The sequence below is a fragment of the Somniosus microcephalus genome, chromosome 13 (assembly GCF_052327205.1).
Source record: "Somniosus microcephalus isolate GS21.2 chromosome 13, FLI_Smic_1.0, whole genome shotgun sequence".
In the NCBI taxonomy this organism is placed as follows: domain Eukaryota; kingdom Metazoa; phylum Chordata; class Chondrichthyes; order Squaliformes; family Somniosidae; genus Somniosus; species Somniosus microcephalus.
Window position 1 is genome coordinate 194,356,671 of NC_140999.1, and position 14,056 is coordinate 194,370,726.

Genomic DNA, 14,056 nt, shown 5'->3' on the forward strand with positions numbered 1-14,056 from the left:
CCTATGGTCCCAATTAGTTCTGTATGTGTTCTCTGCACAGGCAATTCAAATACAGTATGTTAAATAATAACCAAACAATTGTGCTGAGTGATGGGCTAATCAATACTGGACCAATTGGGTGGACTGTAGTGGCCGTGGATGCTGGGGGGCCAATTGGAGCTTTCAACACTGAGATAGATAGGTTTTTGTTGGGTCAGGGTATCGAGGGATACGGGGCAAAGGCGGGTAAATGGGGTTGAGCTGCAGATCAGCCATGGTCTGATTGAATGGCAGGACAGGCTCGAGGAGCTGAATGACCTCCTCCAGTCAAATTCAAATTCAAATTCAAGTCGCTTTATTGGCATGATAAGGTACATCTTATGTTGCCAAAGCATCAAAATACATTTATGTGTAAGTAGTCGACTCTCCCCGTCACTCTCAGGCTAGGAGAGCTGCTTTGAGCGGGAAGGTCTGGTTAGCGACTGATGCACGGTCCTCCCTTCTGGAACTGGCTGCGAGAAAGGTTACAAAAAAAAGATGCTCACCCAGTTGAGCATGGGTGAAGGTGTCTACTCGGGAGTTGACAGGTCCTGTGGGCTGGAGTCGAGCGCTGAGTCCATCTCCGCGCAGCACAAGTAACATCAGTGGGGCTGGCGGACACCACCAGCATCTCTCTCAAGACCAGCGGTCAGCTATTTCTCACCCCTGAGGCACAAGGATCTCCAGTGCTGCCTTCCTTTTACTCGACTCAAGCAGCGCCACCGAGACTCTGTCCTTGAATGAGACATTTGGAACTCAGAAACCCTGCAGAAATTGTGGTACAACAGGGGATACGATACAACGGAGGTGTTGTATATGATTTATCCAGGACCGTGGGCTCCTTCAGATACTGTTGTTTATCAGTGAGCATGACAGGAGGTGACCTGATAGAGGTCTTTAAAATTATGAAGGGGTTGATAGGGTAGAGGGTAGAGATGTTTCCACTTGTGGGGGAGAATGGAACGAGGGGCCATCAATATAAGATAGTCACTAATAAATCCAACAGGGAATTCAGGAGAAACTTCTTCACCCAGAGAGTGGTGAGAATGTGGAACTCGCTACCACAGGGAGTGGTTGAGGCCAATAGTAGAGAAGCATTTAAGGGGAAGCTGGATAAACACATGGGGGAGAAAGGAATCGAAGGGTGTGTTGATGGGGTGAGATTAAGTAGGGTGGGAGGAGGCTCGTGTGGAGCTTATTATATTGTTTTGTATTATATTTTCTTATACAGATGATACTCTACTTTCATCAATTTCCTTCAGATTGGTCTCCTCAGTGCTCCAACCTCGCGTCCTCGCGCAGTACAAGGGCTGGATCATTATTTTCATCTCCTAGAAACATAGAAGATAGGAGCAGGAGTAGGCCATTCGGCCCCTCGAGCCTGCTCCGCCATTCAATGAGATCATGGCTGATCATCCAAATTCAGTACCCTGTCCCTGCCTTCTCTCCATATCCCTTGATCCCTTTAGCCTTAAGAAATATATCTAACTCCGTCTTGAATATATTTAATGAATTGGCCTCTACTGCCTTCTGTGGTAGAGAATTCCACAGCTTCACCACTCTCTGGGTGAAGAAATTCCTCCTCATCTCTGTCCTAAATGGCTTACCCCTTATCTTTAGACTGTGACCCCTGGTTCTGGACTCCCCCGCCATCGGGAACATCCTTCCTGCATCTAGTCTGTCTAGTCCTGTTACAATTTTATAAGTTTCAATGAGATCCCCTCTCATTCTTCTAAACTCCAGCGAGTATAAGCCCAGTCGACCCAATCTCTCCTCATACGTCATTCCTGCCATCCCAGGTATCAGCCTGGTGAATCTTCGCTGCACTCCCTCCATGGCAAGAACATCCTTCCTCAGATAAGGCGACCAAAACTGCACACAATACTCAAGGTGCGGTCTCACCAAGGCCCTGTACAACTGCATCAAGACATCCTTGTTCCTGTACTCGAACCCTCTCGCTACGAAGGCCAACATACCATTTGCCTTCTTAACCACCTGCTGCACCTGCATGCTTACCTTCAGCGACTGGTGCACAAGGACACCCAGGTCTCGTTGCACTTCCCCTTCTCCCAATCTATTGCCATTCAGATAATATTCTGCCTTCCTGTTTTTGACACCAAAGTGGATAACCTCGCATTTATCCACGTTATATTGCATCTGCCATGCTTCTGCCCAATCACCCAACCTGTCCAAATCATACTGGAGTTTCTCGGCATCCTCCTCACAGCACACACGCCCACCCAGCTTTGTGTCGTCTGCAAACTTGGAGATATTACATCTAGTTCCCTCGTCCAGATCATTAATATATATTGTGAATAACTGGGGTCCAAGGACCGATCCCTGCGGTACCCCACTAGTCACTGCCTGCCACTCGGAAAAAGACCCGTTTATTCCAACTCTTTGCTTTCTGTCCGCCAACCAGTTCTCTATCCAAGTCAGTACCTTACCTCCAATCCCATGTGCCTTAACTTTACACGCTATGCTCTTCAACAGGCCAACGGAAATCGGCTTTATTTCATTTACTTGAAGTCCAACCAAGAGCTACAACCTCTTAAACTTTCTTCATCTGTTGACGTTCTTGACCCCCACCCCCGACTGCTCACATTTCCTCCATTACAAAAGTGTCTCTAAGTGATCTGGGTTTCCTCTTCTTTGCCAAACGCTTCTCTTCATCCAAGATTATAGTGCTGCTCCCACATCTGGGATGGGGACCGCTTCTAGAACCTCTCTCACACTCTCGCTAAAAAAAACTGGTCATCCTTTAGTTGCTCCCTGACCTTTAGCCTCTGAACTTTCTCAGCTGTGATTCTTTCTCAGGATCTCCGCGCTCTTCAGCTCCTTTCCTCCCTCGGTATTCCCTTCCTCCACCAATCCTCCTGACAAAGACCTACAAAGATCTCAAAATTAAGCTCGGCACCACCTCGTCACAACTTGTTGACTTTCTTCACCTTCTCTTCCGCTCTGCGTCCTGCGCTGTGGAGCATGGTCTCTTGAAGTAGTTTTCTTAATGAAATCAAAAGACCAAGTTGGAGGAGGAGTTACTCTGGAGTCATGTATTATGCCACATAATTTGTTTTCCGCTCCCTAACGATATGTCTTGTGCAGGATCGACACAACAATATTTCTGATGTTTCGGATATCTCCCCAGAGGTGTTGTCCATTCACGCGCCGCCATTCATTGGCCCTCAAACGAATTCTCACGCCCATTCCCAGACCCCATCAAGAAAGCCAGAGGAGATCACTGGACCAGTATCCCCTTCGGGGCAACTCTTTGTCAACATGGATCTTTTTAAGGAGCACCTCAGTGTTCCGAGGGGAATCGACCTGTGTGGACTGCCAGAGCTGTGTTTCCCAGGTGAGATAGTTTGCGATCTCCGCTCTAAATCAAATCGAGATGAGCTGCACTTAACGGTCAGCCGATCTGTCAACCATTGAATGTCACTGTGGTTTCTCAAGGTGAACACTGCGGCGCTAACAGCGCTTCCACTGACAGACAAGGCGAAGGGTTGGACCATTAAACCGCACCACCCCCCGCCCCAAGTCCACAGGACTGATGAGGAATCTGCTGGTGGGAGCCAGGTGCTTAATTGGGAAATCCTGCTCAGTGTTGGGAATTTTCCTTCGGGCAGTGGGGTGGGACATGTTGCACGCCAGGGACCCATCGCACCATGGGACTCCCAATCCCTGCTGTGTGGCCTGGAGGTCCTGAATGGAGGAAAGGCGGGACTCGTGCCCATCGCGTTGGCGGAGGCAAGAGTCAGCACCGTGGGGAGATCACCAGAAAGCCTGATTAGAAATATTATTGACTATTTGCCAAAACAATATATCTGGAGGCCTGGAGCCATTACACAACTGGGACAGACCAAGTAATGCGCAAATAACGGGCGAATCGCGCTTCACAGGAACGCGCCCACTATAGCCGGTGGGGACTGCGGCAAGCTGGCGATTAGAGAGATACGTCACTGGACTCTACTCAGTCCATCCCAGAGGGGAAGCAGCTCCAATCGAGGACGCTCCTTACTGCCGGCGCTGGTGATGATCCACCGCTTCTGGAGGGTCTCGGTGTCTCACGCGCCTTCCATCAGCGCCCCTTGAGCCAGGACCGCTGTCCACCAGCGGTTGTGCAAGATACACAGTGCATCCGTGTCTGGCTGGTGTTGACTCTCTTGATTGAGACTTTCTCAGGCATGGCCCTGATTTTAACTCCAGGCGGATATTGGGTCCTGAGGTGAGTCAGAAACTCACCCGCTGCTACAGAACTAACAGCATAAGAATTGGGAGCAGGATTGGCCCCTCGAGCCTGTTCCCCCATTCAATAAGATCATGGCTGATCATCGACCTCAACTCCACTTTTCCGCCCGATCCCCATATCCCTTGATCCTCCTAGAGTCCAAAAAATCTATTGATCTCAGCCTTGAATATACTCAACAACTCAGCATCCACAACCCTCTGGGGTAGAGAATTACAAAGATTCACCACCCTCTGAGTGAAGAAATTCCTCCTCATCTCAGAGCTAAATGGCCGACCCCTTATCCTGAGACAATGACCCCGAGTTCTAGACTCTGCAGCCAGGGGAAACATCATCCCAGCATCTACCCTGTCAAACCCTCTCAAAATTTTATACGTTTCAAATCAGGCCAGGGCCCCATTAAAGTTCCGCCAATCCACTTCTCCAGCAGCCCATGGCCAGCTGCCAGCATGCAGGTAGGTGTGGGATGGGGGTGTCTCGCAGGAAAGGAGTGGAGTGTCCCCGGGCAAGGGAGGCACTAAACTTTCCCTTGTGGGGTCCGGGGAAGCTCTCCTACTCTGACCTGCCTGGCAGGGCCCTCTTCACATGCGGATCCTCCTCAGACCTGCTTCCGTCTGAGCAGGGTAACTGCCCGCCTGTCTGTTACCACCGAGGGAGGGTTAAAATCGCCTCCCCTCCCCTCCTACCTCAAGGCTTTGGAAACCCGATAATCAAGCTCACAAGTAGTCTCTCTCTCTCGCGAGACTTATTAAGAGGAAAGTACAGAAAGGGTCCTGTTACCTCAGTGTGGAGAGCAGAAGCACATTGACTTCTGCACTCAGTCTTATCACCGAGTCTGTACTGACACAGTCTGACCTTGCTTGTATTTTTATACCTGATGTGTTTACCGCTCTCTAGTCAAACATCCTTGATCATAATAGTCACAGGATGTCTTGACTTTGGTTCCAAGACTGCATATGATCAGCTTCATACAGAGCTCTGGTCAGACCCCACCTGGAGTGACTGGGTTCAGTTCCGGGCCCCGCCCCTCAGGAAGGATATATTGACCTTGGAGGGGGAGTAGCACAGATTCACCAGAACAATACTGGGGCTGAAAGGGTTAAATTACGAGGACAGGTTACACGGACTGGGCTTGTATTCCAGTAAGTATAGAAGATTAAGGGGTGATCTGATCGAGGTGTTTAAGATGATTAAAGGATTCGATCGGGTCGAGAGAGAGAAACTCTTTCCTCTGGTGGAGGGAGTCCAGAACAAGGGGGCAGAACCTTAAAATTAGAGCCAGGCCGTTCAGGGGTGATGTCAGGAAGCACTCCTTCACACAAAGGGTGGTGGAAATCTGGAACTCTCTCCCCCAAAAAGATGTTGAGGCCGGGGATCAATTGAAAATTTGAAGACTGAGATTGATGGATTTTTGTTGGGTCAGGGGATCGAGGGATGTGCAACCAAGGCGGGTAAATGGAGTTAAGATACAGATCAGCCCTGATCTAATTGAATGGTGGAACAGGTTTGAGGGGCTGAATGGCCTCCTGTTCCTGTGTCCCTTTAGATGCTGTCTCCCTTGTTCCATCTTCCATGCAAAGATCGATCAGTTAAACATTCTCTTTCCATACAACAAGGTCCAACACGAATAAGGGCATCTGGACAATTAGAGATGTAGATACAGACATTCCCCATAGATTAACTACTGAGAAAGACCCACCCCGACCACCCTTTGCCCCCGGGGACCTGATTATGGTGGGGGTGAGTCCCTGTTTGTCTCATATTTCTACCAATCATCAATTTTTACAGATATTATCACCCCAGTTGATCCCAAGGCCTAGGATTCTGTTCCCCTTTGGTTATCGTTGCAGGATCCTTTCTTGGATGGGATTTTAGGAGAATCATATTTAGAATAATCTGATTTTAATCTTTTGACTTGTTTTTGTTCTCTCTCTCTCTCTCTGTCCTGATCTTTCTCTGACTTTTTTGGTTTCTCTCCCTGATCTTTCTGTCTCCTGCTCCCTCTCTACCTGGGTCTCTCCCTGTATCTCTCACTCTCTCTTGGTATCTCTACGTATCTCTCTCACTATCTCTTCTATCAATCCCTGTCTCTCGCCCTTTCTCTCCCCATCTGTGGTTCTCGCTCTTTCTGTCTCTGTCTCTTTCTCTCTCTCTATCTGTGTTTGTGTCTCCTTGCATCCTTTTCCTCTGTCAATGTGTCTTTCACTCTATTTTTGTGTCTCTCTCTCTGAATGCCTCTCTACTTCTGTCAATAACTCTATCTCTCCTTCTCTCTCTCCCTCTCTCTCCCTCACTCTCTCTCCTTCCCCTTTCGCTGCCTGTCTCTCCTTCCCTTCCCTCCCTCTCACTCCCTCTCTCTCTCCTTCTCCCTCTCACTCCCTCTCTCTCTCCTTCCCCTTTCACTGCCCGTCTGTCACCCTTTCACTTTCATCACCTTTATCCCTCTGTCTGTGTGTGCGCCTCCCTCTTTCTCTCTGCATTGCACCTTCCCAGATGGATTTAAACTTGAAACAGAAGAGAAGAGCGAGTCTTTCCATTTCCTGGTTCTGACTGATATCCTGGGGAACAGACAGCAGGGCGTGGTGCTTCAGATTCACAGAGAGATGAAGGTGAGAAGTTTAAGCCGGCCTCGCCTCCTGGTTCTGCTTCCCGTGCAGTGATGGGGTTGGGACCGAGCTCCATCCTGTGGGATTAAGGAATTAAATTCTAGTTTCTGGAATAAGTCCAGATGCTGGAAAATAATTAGAGAAATTCTGTTTGAGTCACCAAATCGGGGGCTTGGTGCACAGCATTCTCGCCTGAGTCAGAGAAGTCGTGGGTTCAGATCCCACTCCAGAGTCTCTCGGAGGAGACATTAAACCGAGGCCCCGTCTGCCCTCTCGGGTGGACGTGAAAGATCCCACAGTTACTATTTTGAAGAAGAGCAGGGGAGTTCTCCAAAAGATGTCACCTCCGACAGTGCGGCGCTCCCTCAGTACTGCCCCTCCGACAGTGCAGCACTCCCTCAGTGCTGCCCCTCCGACAGTGCGGCGTTCCCTCAGTGCTGCCCCTCCGACAGTGCGGCGCTCCCTCAGTGCTGCCCCTCCGACAGTGCGGCGCTCCCTCAGTACTGCCCCTCCGACAGTGCAGCACTCCCTCAGTGCTGCCCCTCCGACAGTGCGGCGTTCCCTCAGTGCTGCCCCTCCGACAGTGCGGCGCTGCCTCAGTACTGCCCCTCCGACAGTGCGGCGCTCCCTCAGTACTGCCCCTCCGATAGTGCGGCACTCCCTCAGTACTGCCCCTCCGACAGTGCGGCACTCCCTCAGTACTGCCCCTCCGACAGTGCGGCATTCCCTCAGTACTGCCCCTCCGACAGTGCAGCGCTCCTTCAGTACTGCCCCTCCGACAGTGCGGCGTTCCCTCAGTACTGCCCCTCCGACAGTGCGGCGCTCCCTCAGTACTGCCCCTCCGACAGTGCGGCGCTGCCTCAGTACTGCCCCTCCGACATTGCGGCGCTCCCTCAGTACTGCCCCTCCGATAGTGCGGCACTCCCTCAGTACTGCCCCTCCGACAGTGCAGCGCTCCCTCAGTACTGCCCCTCCGACAGTGCGGCGCTCCCTCAGTACTGCCCCTCCGATAGTGCAGCGCTCCCTCAGTACTGCCCCTCCGACAGTGCGGCGCTCCCTCAGTACTGCCCCTCCGACAGTGCGGCACTCCCTCAGTACTGCCCCTCCGACAGTGCGGCACTCCCTCAGTACTGCCCCTCCGACAGTGCAGCACTCCCTCAGTACTGCCCCTCCGACAGTGCGGCGCTCCCTCAGTACTGCCCCTCCGACAGTGCGGCGCTCCCTCAGTACTGCCCCTCCGACAGTGCAGCACTCCCTCAGTACTGCACTGGGAGTACCAGCCTAGATTTGTGCGCTCAAGTCACTGGAGTGGGGCTTGAACCCATGTCTGAGTCAGAAGCGAGAGTGCTAACAACTGAGCCAAAGCTGACCTCAATGATTTTGCTTCTCACAGAATTATAGACTGGTTACAGCCATTCGGCCCATCGAGCCCGTGCCGGCTCTCTGCAAGAGCACTTCAGCTAGTCCCACTCCCCCGCCCTTTCCCCGGAGCCCTGCAAGGTTTTTTCCTTCAGGTACTTCTCCAATTCCCTTTTGAAAGCCGTGATTCAATCTGCCTCCACCACCCTCTCAGGCAGTGCATTCCAGATCCTAACCACTCGCTGAGTAAAGACGTTTTTCCTCATGTCGCCTTTGGATTTTCTGCCAATCACCTTAAATCTGTGTCCTCTGATTCTCGACCCTTCCACCAATGGGAACAGTTTCTCTCTATCTACTCTGTCCAGGCCCCTCATGATTTTGAACACCTCGATCAAATTTCCTCTCAATCTTCTCTGCTCCAAGGAGAACAACCCCAGCTTCTCCAGTCTATCCACGTAACTGAAGTCCCTCATCCCTGGAACCATTCTCGTAAATCTTTTCTGCACCCTCTAAGGCCTTCACATCCTTCCTAAAGTGCGGTGCCCAGAATTGGACACAATACTCCAGTTGAGGTCGGACAAATCTTTTATAAAAGGTTCATCATAACTTCCTTGCTGTGGGTAGGATTTTCATTGGGCCGTGGAGGCGGGATTGGGGGGTTAAAATCCCGAAATCGGGGGTCCCGACCCCATCCCACCCCCAACCCACCTCCATGCCAGTTTCAAAGGAGGCGGGTACCCGCCCCGCACTGGGACCCGCCTCCCCGAGGCGGGAAGGGGATTTGTGCCAATTAACTGCCTGTTAACAGGTAGTTAACAGGCAGTTTTTAGCCTAATCCCTATTTTTAATGTTGAAGTGTGGGATTCCCGACGGCTCCAAATCACGCCAAGTTAGAGGAGGCGGACCGTCGGGATGAAGGGCTTGGAGGGGTCGAGATGTCCGGTGTTCAGGTGAGTGATGGGTGCATGAGTGCAGAGGTAAGTGTGTTTGGTGTGTGTAAAGTGTTTAAAGAAGTTTTACTTACCTTTACTTACCTTTACAGCCTTCCTTCCTTCAGGTCTCGGGAGTCCCTCATCTCACCGGCACAGAAAGCAGAATGGCTGCGAGCTGTCAAAAGTTGCAGCATTCAGCTTTCTGTTCCGGGGAGATCTCTAAATCATCCTGAGAGGAAGGAATTAACTTTAAATGCAGATTGTCAGTGTTTGACAGCTTCAAACAGCTGTGAAACGCTGATATTTCATCTGTCAAAAGCTCTTGACAGATGAAATTTTAATCTGTGACGTCACCTGTTGCCGGGTGGCCCTTAATTGGCTGAGTCAAAATTACGTGGGTTGGCTAGAACTCGATGGAGGCGGGACTACAACCCCGAAAGTTGTAGTCCCACCTCCTACCCGACTCCCCAATGAAAATCCAGCCCAATGCCTCTATTTATGAAGCCCACGATCCCGTATGCTTTTTTAACCACTTTCTCAACCTGCCCTGCCACCTTCAACGATTTGTTCATGCACCCCCTTTAGAATTGTACCCTTTAGATTATATTTCCTCTCCTCATTCTTCCTACCAAAATGTATCACTTTGCACTTTTCTGCGTTAAATTTCATCTGTCACGTGTCCGCCCATTCCACCAGCCTGTCTATGTCCTCTTGAAGTCTATCACTTGCCTCCTCACTGTTCACTATACTTCCAAATTTTGAAACTGTGCCCTGTACACCCAAGTCCAAGTCATTAATATATATCAAGAAAAGCAGTGGCCCTAGTACCGACCCCTGGGGAACACCACTGTGTACCTTCCTCCAGTCCGAAAAACAACCGTTCACCACTACTCTCTGTTTCCTGTCACTTAGCCAATTCTGTATCCATGCTGCCACTGTCCCTTTTATTCCATGGGCTTCAACTTTGCTGGCGAGCCTATTATGTGGCACTTTATCAAATGCCTTTTGCAAATCCATGTACACCACGTCAACCGCATTGCCCTCATCAACCCTCTCTGTTACCCCATCAAAAAACTTGATCAAGTTAGTTAAACACAATTTTCCTTTAACAAATCCGTGCTGTCTTTCCTTAATTAATCCACACTTGTCCAAGTGACTGTTAATTTTGTCCCTGATTATTGTTTCTAAAGCTTCCCCACTACCGAGGTTAAACTGCCTGGCCTGTAGTTGCTGAGTTTATCCTTACACCCTTTTTTGGACAAGGGTGTAACATTTGCAATTCTCCAGTCCTCTGGCACCACCCTCGTTTCTAAGGAGGATTGGCAGATTATGGCCAGTACCTCCGCGATTTCTTCCTTCACTTCCCTCAGCATCCTCGGATGCATCCCATCCGCTCCTGGTGACTTATTTACTTTAAGTACAGCCAGCCTTTCTAGTACCTCCTCTTTATTAATTTTTATCCCATCCAGTATCTCCACTACCTCCTCTTTCACTAATCCTCCATAGCAGATTAGTTGATAACACCCTGAGGTCATTAAACCAGTTCTCACTAAACTAACACCACAGTTATTAACGGAGCCAAGTCAGTAACCCAATCACAGGTTTCATTAATCAGTTTCACAGAATCACAGAAACCCCACAGTGCAGATAGAGGCCATTTCGGCCCATCGAGCCTGCACCGACACATATCCCGCCCGATCCCCGTAACCCCACGTATTTAATCCCCCTAACACTAAGGGTCAATTTTATCATAGCCAATCAACCTAACCTGCACATCTTTGGACTTTATAAGCTATCTCAACACCTTGATTGGGATTAAGTGGTATTTTAAACTGTTGAAAAGTGGCTCAGATCCTGCCACCTCCAGCGGTATCTGTACACCACTGGGAGCTGTCGGAGCCGCAACTGTGTTCACCCCAATGATACCGGGGCTGAAAGGGTTAAATTACGAGGACAGGTTTCACAGACTGGGCTTGTGTTCCCTCAAGTTTAGAAGATTAAGGGGTGGTCTAATTGAGGTGTTTAAGATGATTAAAGATTCGACAAGGTCGAGAGAGAGAAACTCTTTCCTCTGGTGGGGGGAGTCCCGAACAAGGGGGCGTCACCTTAAAATTAGAGCCGGGCCGTTCAGGGGTGATGTGGAAATCTGGAACTCTCTCCCCCCAAACGGCTGGGATGCTGGGGGTCAATTGAAAATTTCAAAACTGAGATTGATAGTTTTTGTTTGGTAAGAGTATGAAGGGATACGGAACCAAAGCGGGTAAAAATGGAGTTGAGATACTGATCAGCCATGATCTAATTGAATGGTGGGACAGGCTGGAGGGGCTGAATGGCCTCCTCCTGTTCCCTATGTTCCTAAATCAGTGGCGGGGCTATGACTGGCCTTAGTATCCCCTGCTTAGGGTGGGGCAAATGCAGTCGGGCTCTTCCTGCTCCTGACTGTTACCCAGTGATTCCTGCTGTAAGATGCGCTGGGGGCGGGACGGGCCCGGCAGTGATGCCCCCCATGGTGCAGTTGCCTGTTGACAGCTCTCCGGATTGCGCGGGTAGAGTGTCGGCGAGGGGTGAGGTTGGCTGGACTCTGTGGAATTGTAGCCCAGCGGAGTCAGTGCCCTCCGCAGCGGGAGGGAGAAAGTTAGCGGGGGGGTGTGTGTGGGGGGGAGGGGGGAACGGAAACGTTTTGGGGAGATGAAATCGAATAACTTCGACTCTCTGACGTAACGGTTTTGCCTTTGCAGGAGAGCGATCTTTATCAGGCTCCACCAGAGGAGTCCATGCTGGCTGCATCACCTCTGGAAACAGCCAGGCTCTTCATCCCCTATGGGATCTGTGTCATTACCAAGTTCCCCTATTACACCGTGCTGAAGGACTGTCTCTCCTGGTAAGGGATTCACACTTCAACTCCCCGCTCCGGGAATCAAAACAGAGAATGCTGGAGACACTCAGCAGGTCAGGCAGCACCCGTAGAGAGAGAAACAGAGTTAACGTTTCCGCTCGATGACCTTTCGTCAGATCCGGAAAAAGTTAGGAGATGCAAGGGGTTTTAAACAAGTGCAGGGGCAGGGAAAGGGAGGAGGGGAGGAAAGAACAAATGGGAACGTCTGTGATAGGGAAAAGGGATGATGGTGCAAGGCAAAAGGAGATGGTACTGGGACAAGTGAAGGAACAAAAGCTGGGCCTAGAGGAGGTGTAAATGGGGATGGCAGAATCGTCAACAACTGCCGTCTGAAAAACTGGGGGCAGAGGTTATGGTCTGAAATTGTTGAACTGGATGTTGAGTCCGGAAAGTTGTAAAGTGCCTAATCGAAGGATGGGTGATGTTCCTCGAGCTGCCATTGAGGTTCTGGCAGTCTGGGACTACAGGAGGGGCAGAGGGAGCAGATTGTTAAATCCTCCCTTTGGACAAAAATCAAATGATGGAACCAGTGTCAAAGGTGCAGAGTTTGGGGCTGAGGACAACTGCTTCGGTCTTCCCAGTCTTTAACCGGAGGAAGTTGCAGCTTGGACAAGCTGCGAGACAGCACCGAGGCAGCGGAGGGGTCGAGGGAGACTCTGGAGAGGTAGAGCTGGGGCAGCGGAGGGGTCGAGGGAGACTCTGGAGAGGTAGAGCTGGGGCAGCGGAGGGGTCGAGGGAGACTCTGGAGAGGTAGAGCTGGGGCAGCGAGGCAGCGGAGGGGTCAGGGAGACTCTGGAGAGGTAGAGCTGGGGCAGCGAGGCAGCGGAGGGGTCAGGGAGACTCTGGAGAGGTAGAGCTGGGGCAGCGAAGCAGCGGAGGGGTCAGGGAGACTCTGGAGAGGTAGAGCTGGGGCAGCGAGGCAGCAGAGGGGTCGAGGGAGACTCTGGAGAGGTAGAGCTGGGGCAGCGAGGCAGCAGAGGGGTCGAGGGAGACTCTGGAGAGGTAGAGCTGGGGCAGCGAGGCAGCGGAGGGGTCGAGGGAGACTCTGGAGAGGTAGAGCTGGGGCAGCGAGGCAGCAGAGGGGTCGAGGGAGACTCTGGAGAGGTAGAGCTGGGGCAGCGAGGCAGCGGAGGGGTCGAGGGAGACTCTGGAGAGGTAGAGCTGGGTGTTGTCAGCGTACACATGGAAGCTGACACCATGGGGGGAGTTTTATCCCCAGAGAACAGGCGGGTTTGGGTCGGGTGGGAGGTTAAAGTGTTAAAAATCTGAATCCCGACCCCAACACGCCTACAACTTGCCCACCTCCGGGTTTAACGGAGGCGGGACAAGGGGTGTGCAGCCAACCCGCTCCCAGGAGACGGGCTGACACTTTAATATGTTCATGAGGCCGGAAGCCCCGGATTTACCCTCCTGTGCAGGTTTAATTGTGGCCGGCTGGGGATCCCAGGCCTCAGGGTTCCCAGCAGCTGCAGCGAGGCGAGGATAGACTCGCGGAGCAATCCTTGTGGGCCGGGAGGAGCAGGAGTGCTTCCCGCCACCCCCCCCACCCCCACGGCCCGCCAAACCCCTCCACCATCAGCCCCGCCCCCTCCCCATACAACCCCCCCCATCCCCCTCGAGATCGGACAACCCCGGGGTCGGGGATTGGAACCTCTTGGAGGAGGAGAGGGCCAAGGATAGATCCTTGGGACAGCAGAGGACAGAGTGGGAAAAGCAGCCAGTGCAGGTGATTCTCTGATCAGCAAAGAGGTCAAATAGAGACAATTTGTAACCATTCCCATCTCCAAGCAGCTCGGTTCCGTTGGTTTTGGGTTCAAGCAAAGAACCAGAAGGATCTCGGACCTGTTGATTTTTGGGGGAGAGAGTTCCAGATTTCCACCACCCTTTGTGTGAAGAAGTGCTTCCTGACATCACCCCTGAACGGCCTGGCTCTAATTTTAAGGTTCTGCCTTAGTTAGGAACATAGGAACAGGAGGAGACCATTCAGCCCCTCGAG

General features: G+C 51.5%; 1 protein-coding gene across 7 annotated transcripts in view; it reads left to right on the plus strand.

Annotated features, from left to right (window-relative positions):
• The window catches only part of LOC147108938 (DENN domain-containing protein 3-like), a 168,834-nt gene that overhangs the window by 87,522 nt on the left and 67,256 nt on the right, over window positions 1–14,056 (plus strand). For all 7 annotated transcript variants that reach the window (XR_015080690.1, XM_086005903.1, XM_086005898.1 and 4 more), the window contains exons 3-5: window positions 3,124–3,373; window positions 6,761–6,876; window positions 11,903–12,045. Coding sequence is in view for 6 of the 7 variants with exons in the window: in XM_086005903.1 (XP_085862029.1) it covers window positions 3,124–3,373; window positions 6,761–6,876; window positions 11,903–12,045 (509 nt within the window). In the remaining variant the exon portion in view is untranslated. The remainder of the gene's footprint in view (window positions 1–3,123; window positions 3,374–6,760; window positions 6,877–11,902; window positions 12,046–14,056) is intronic.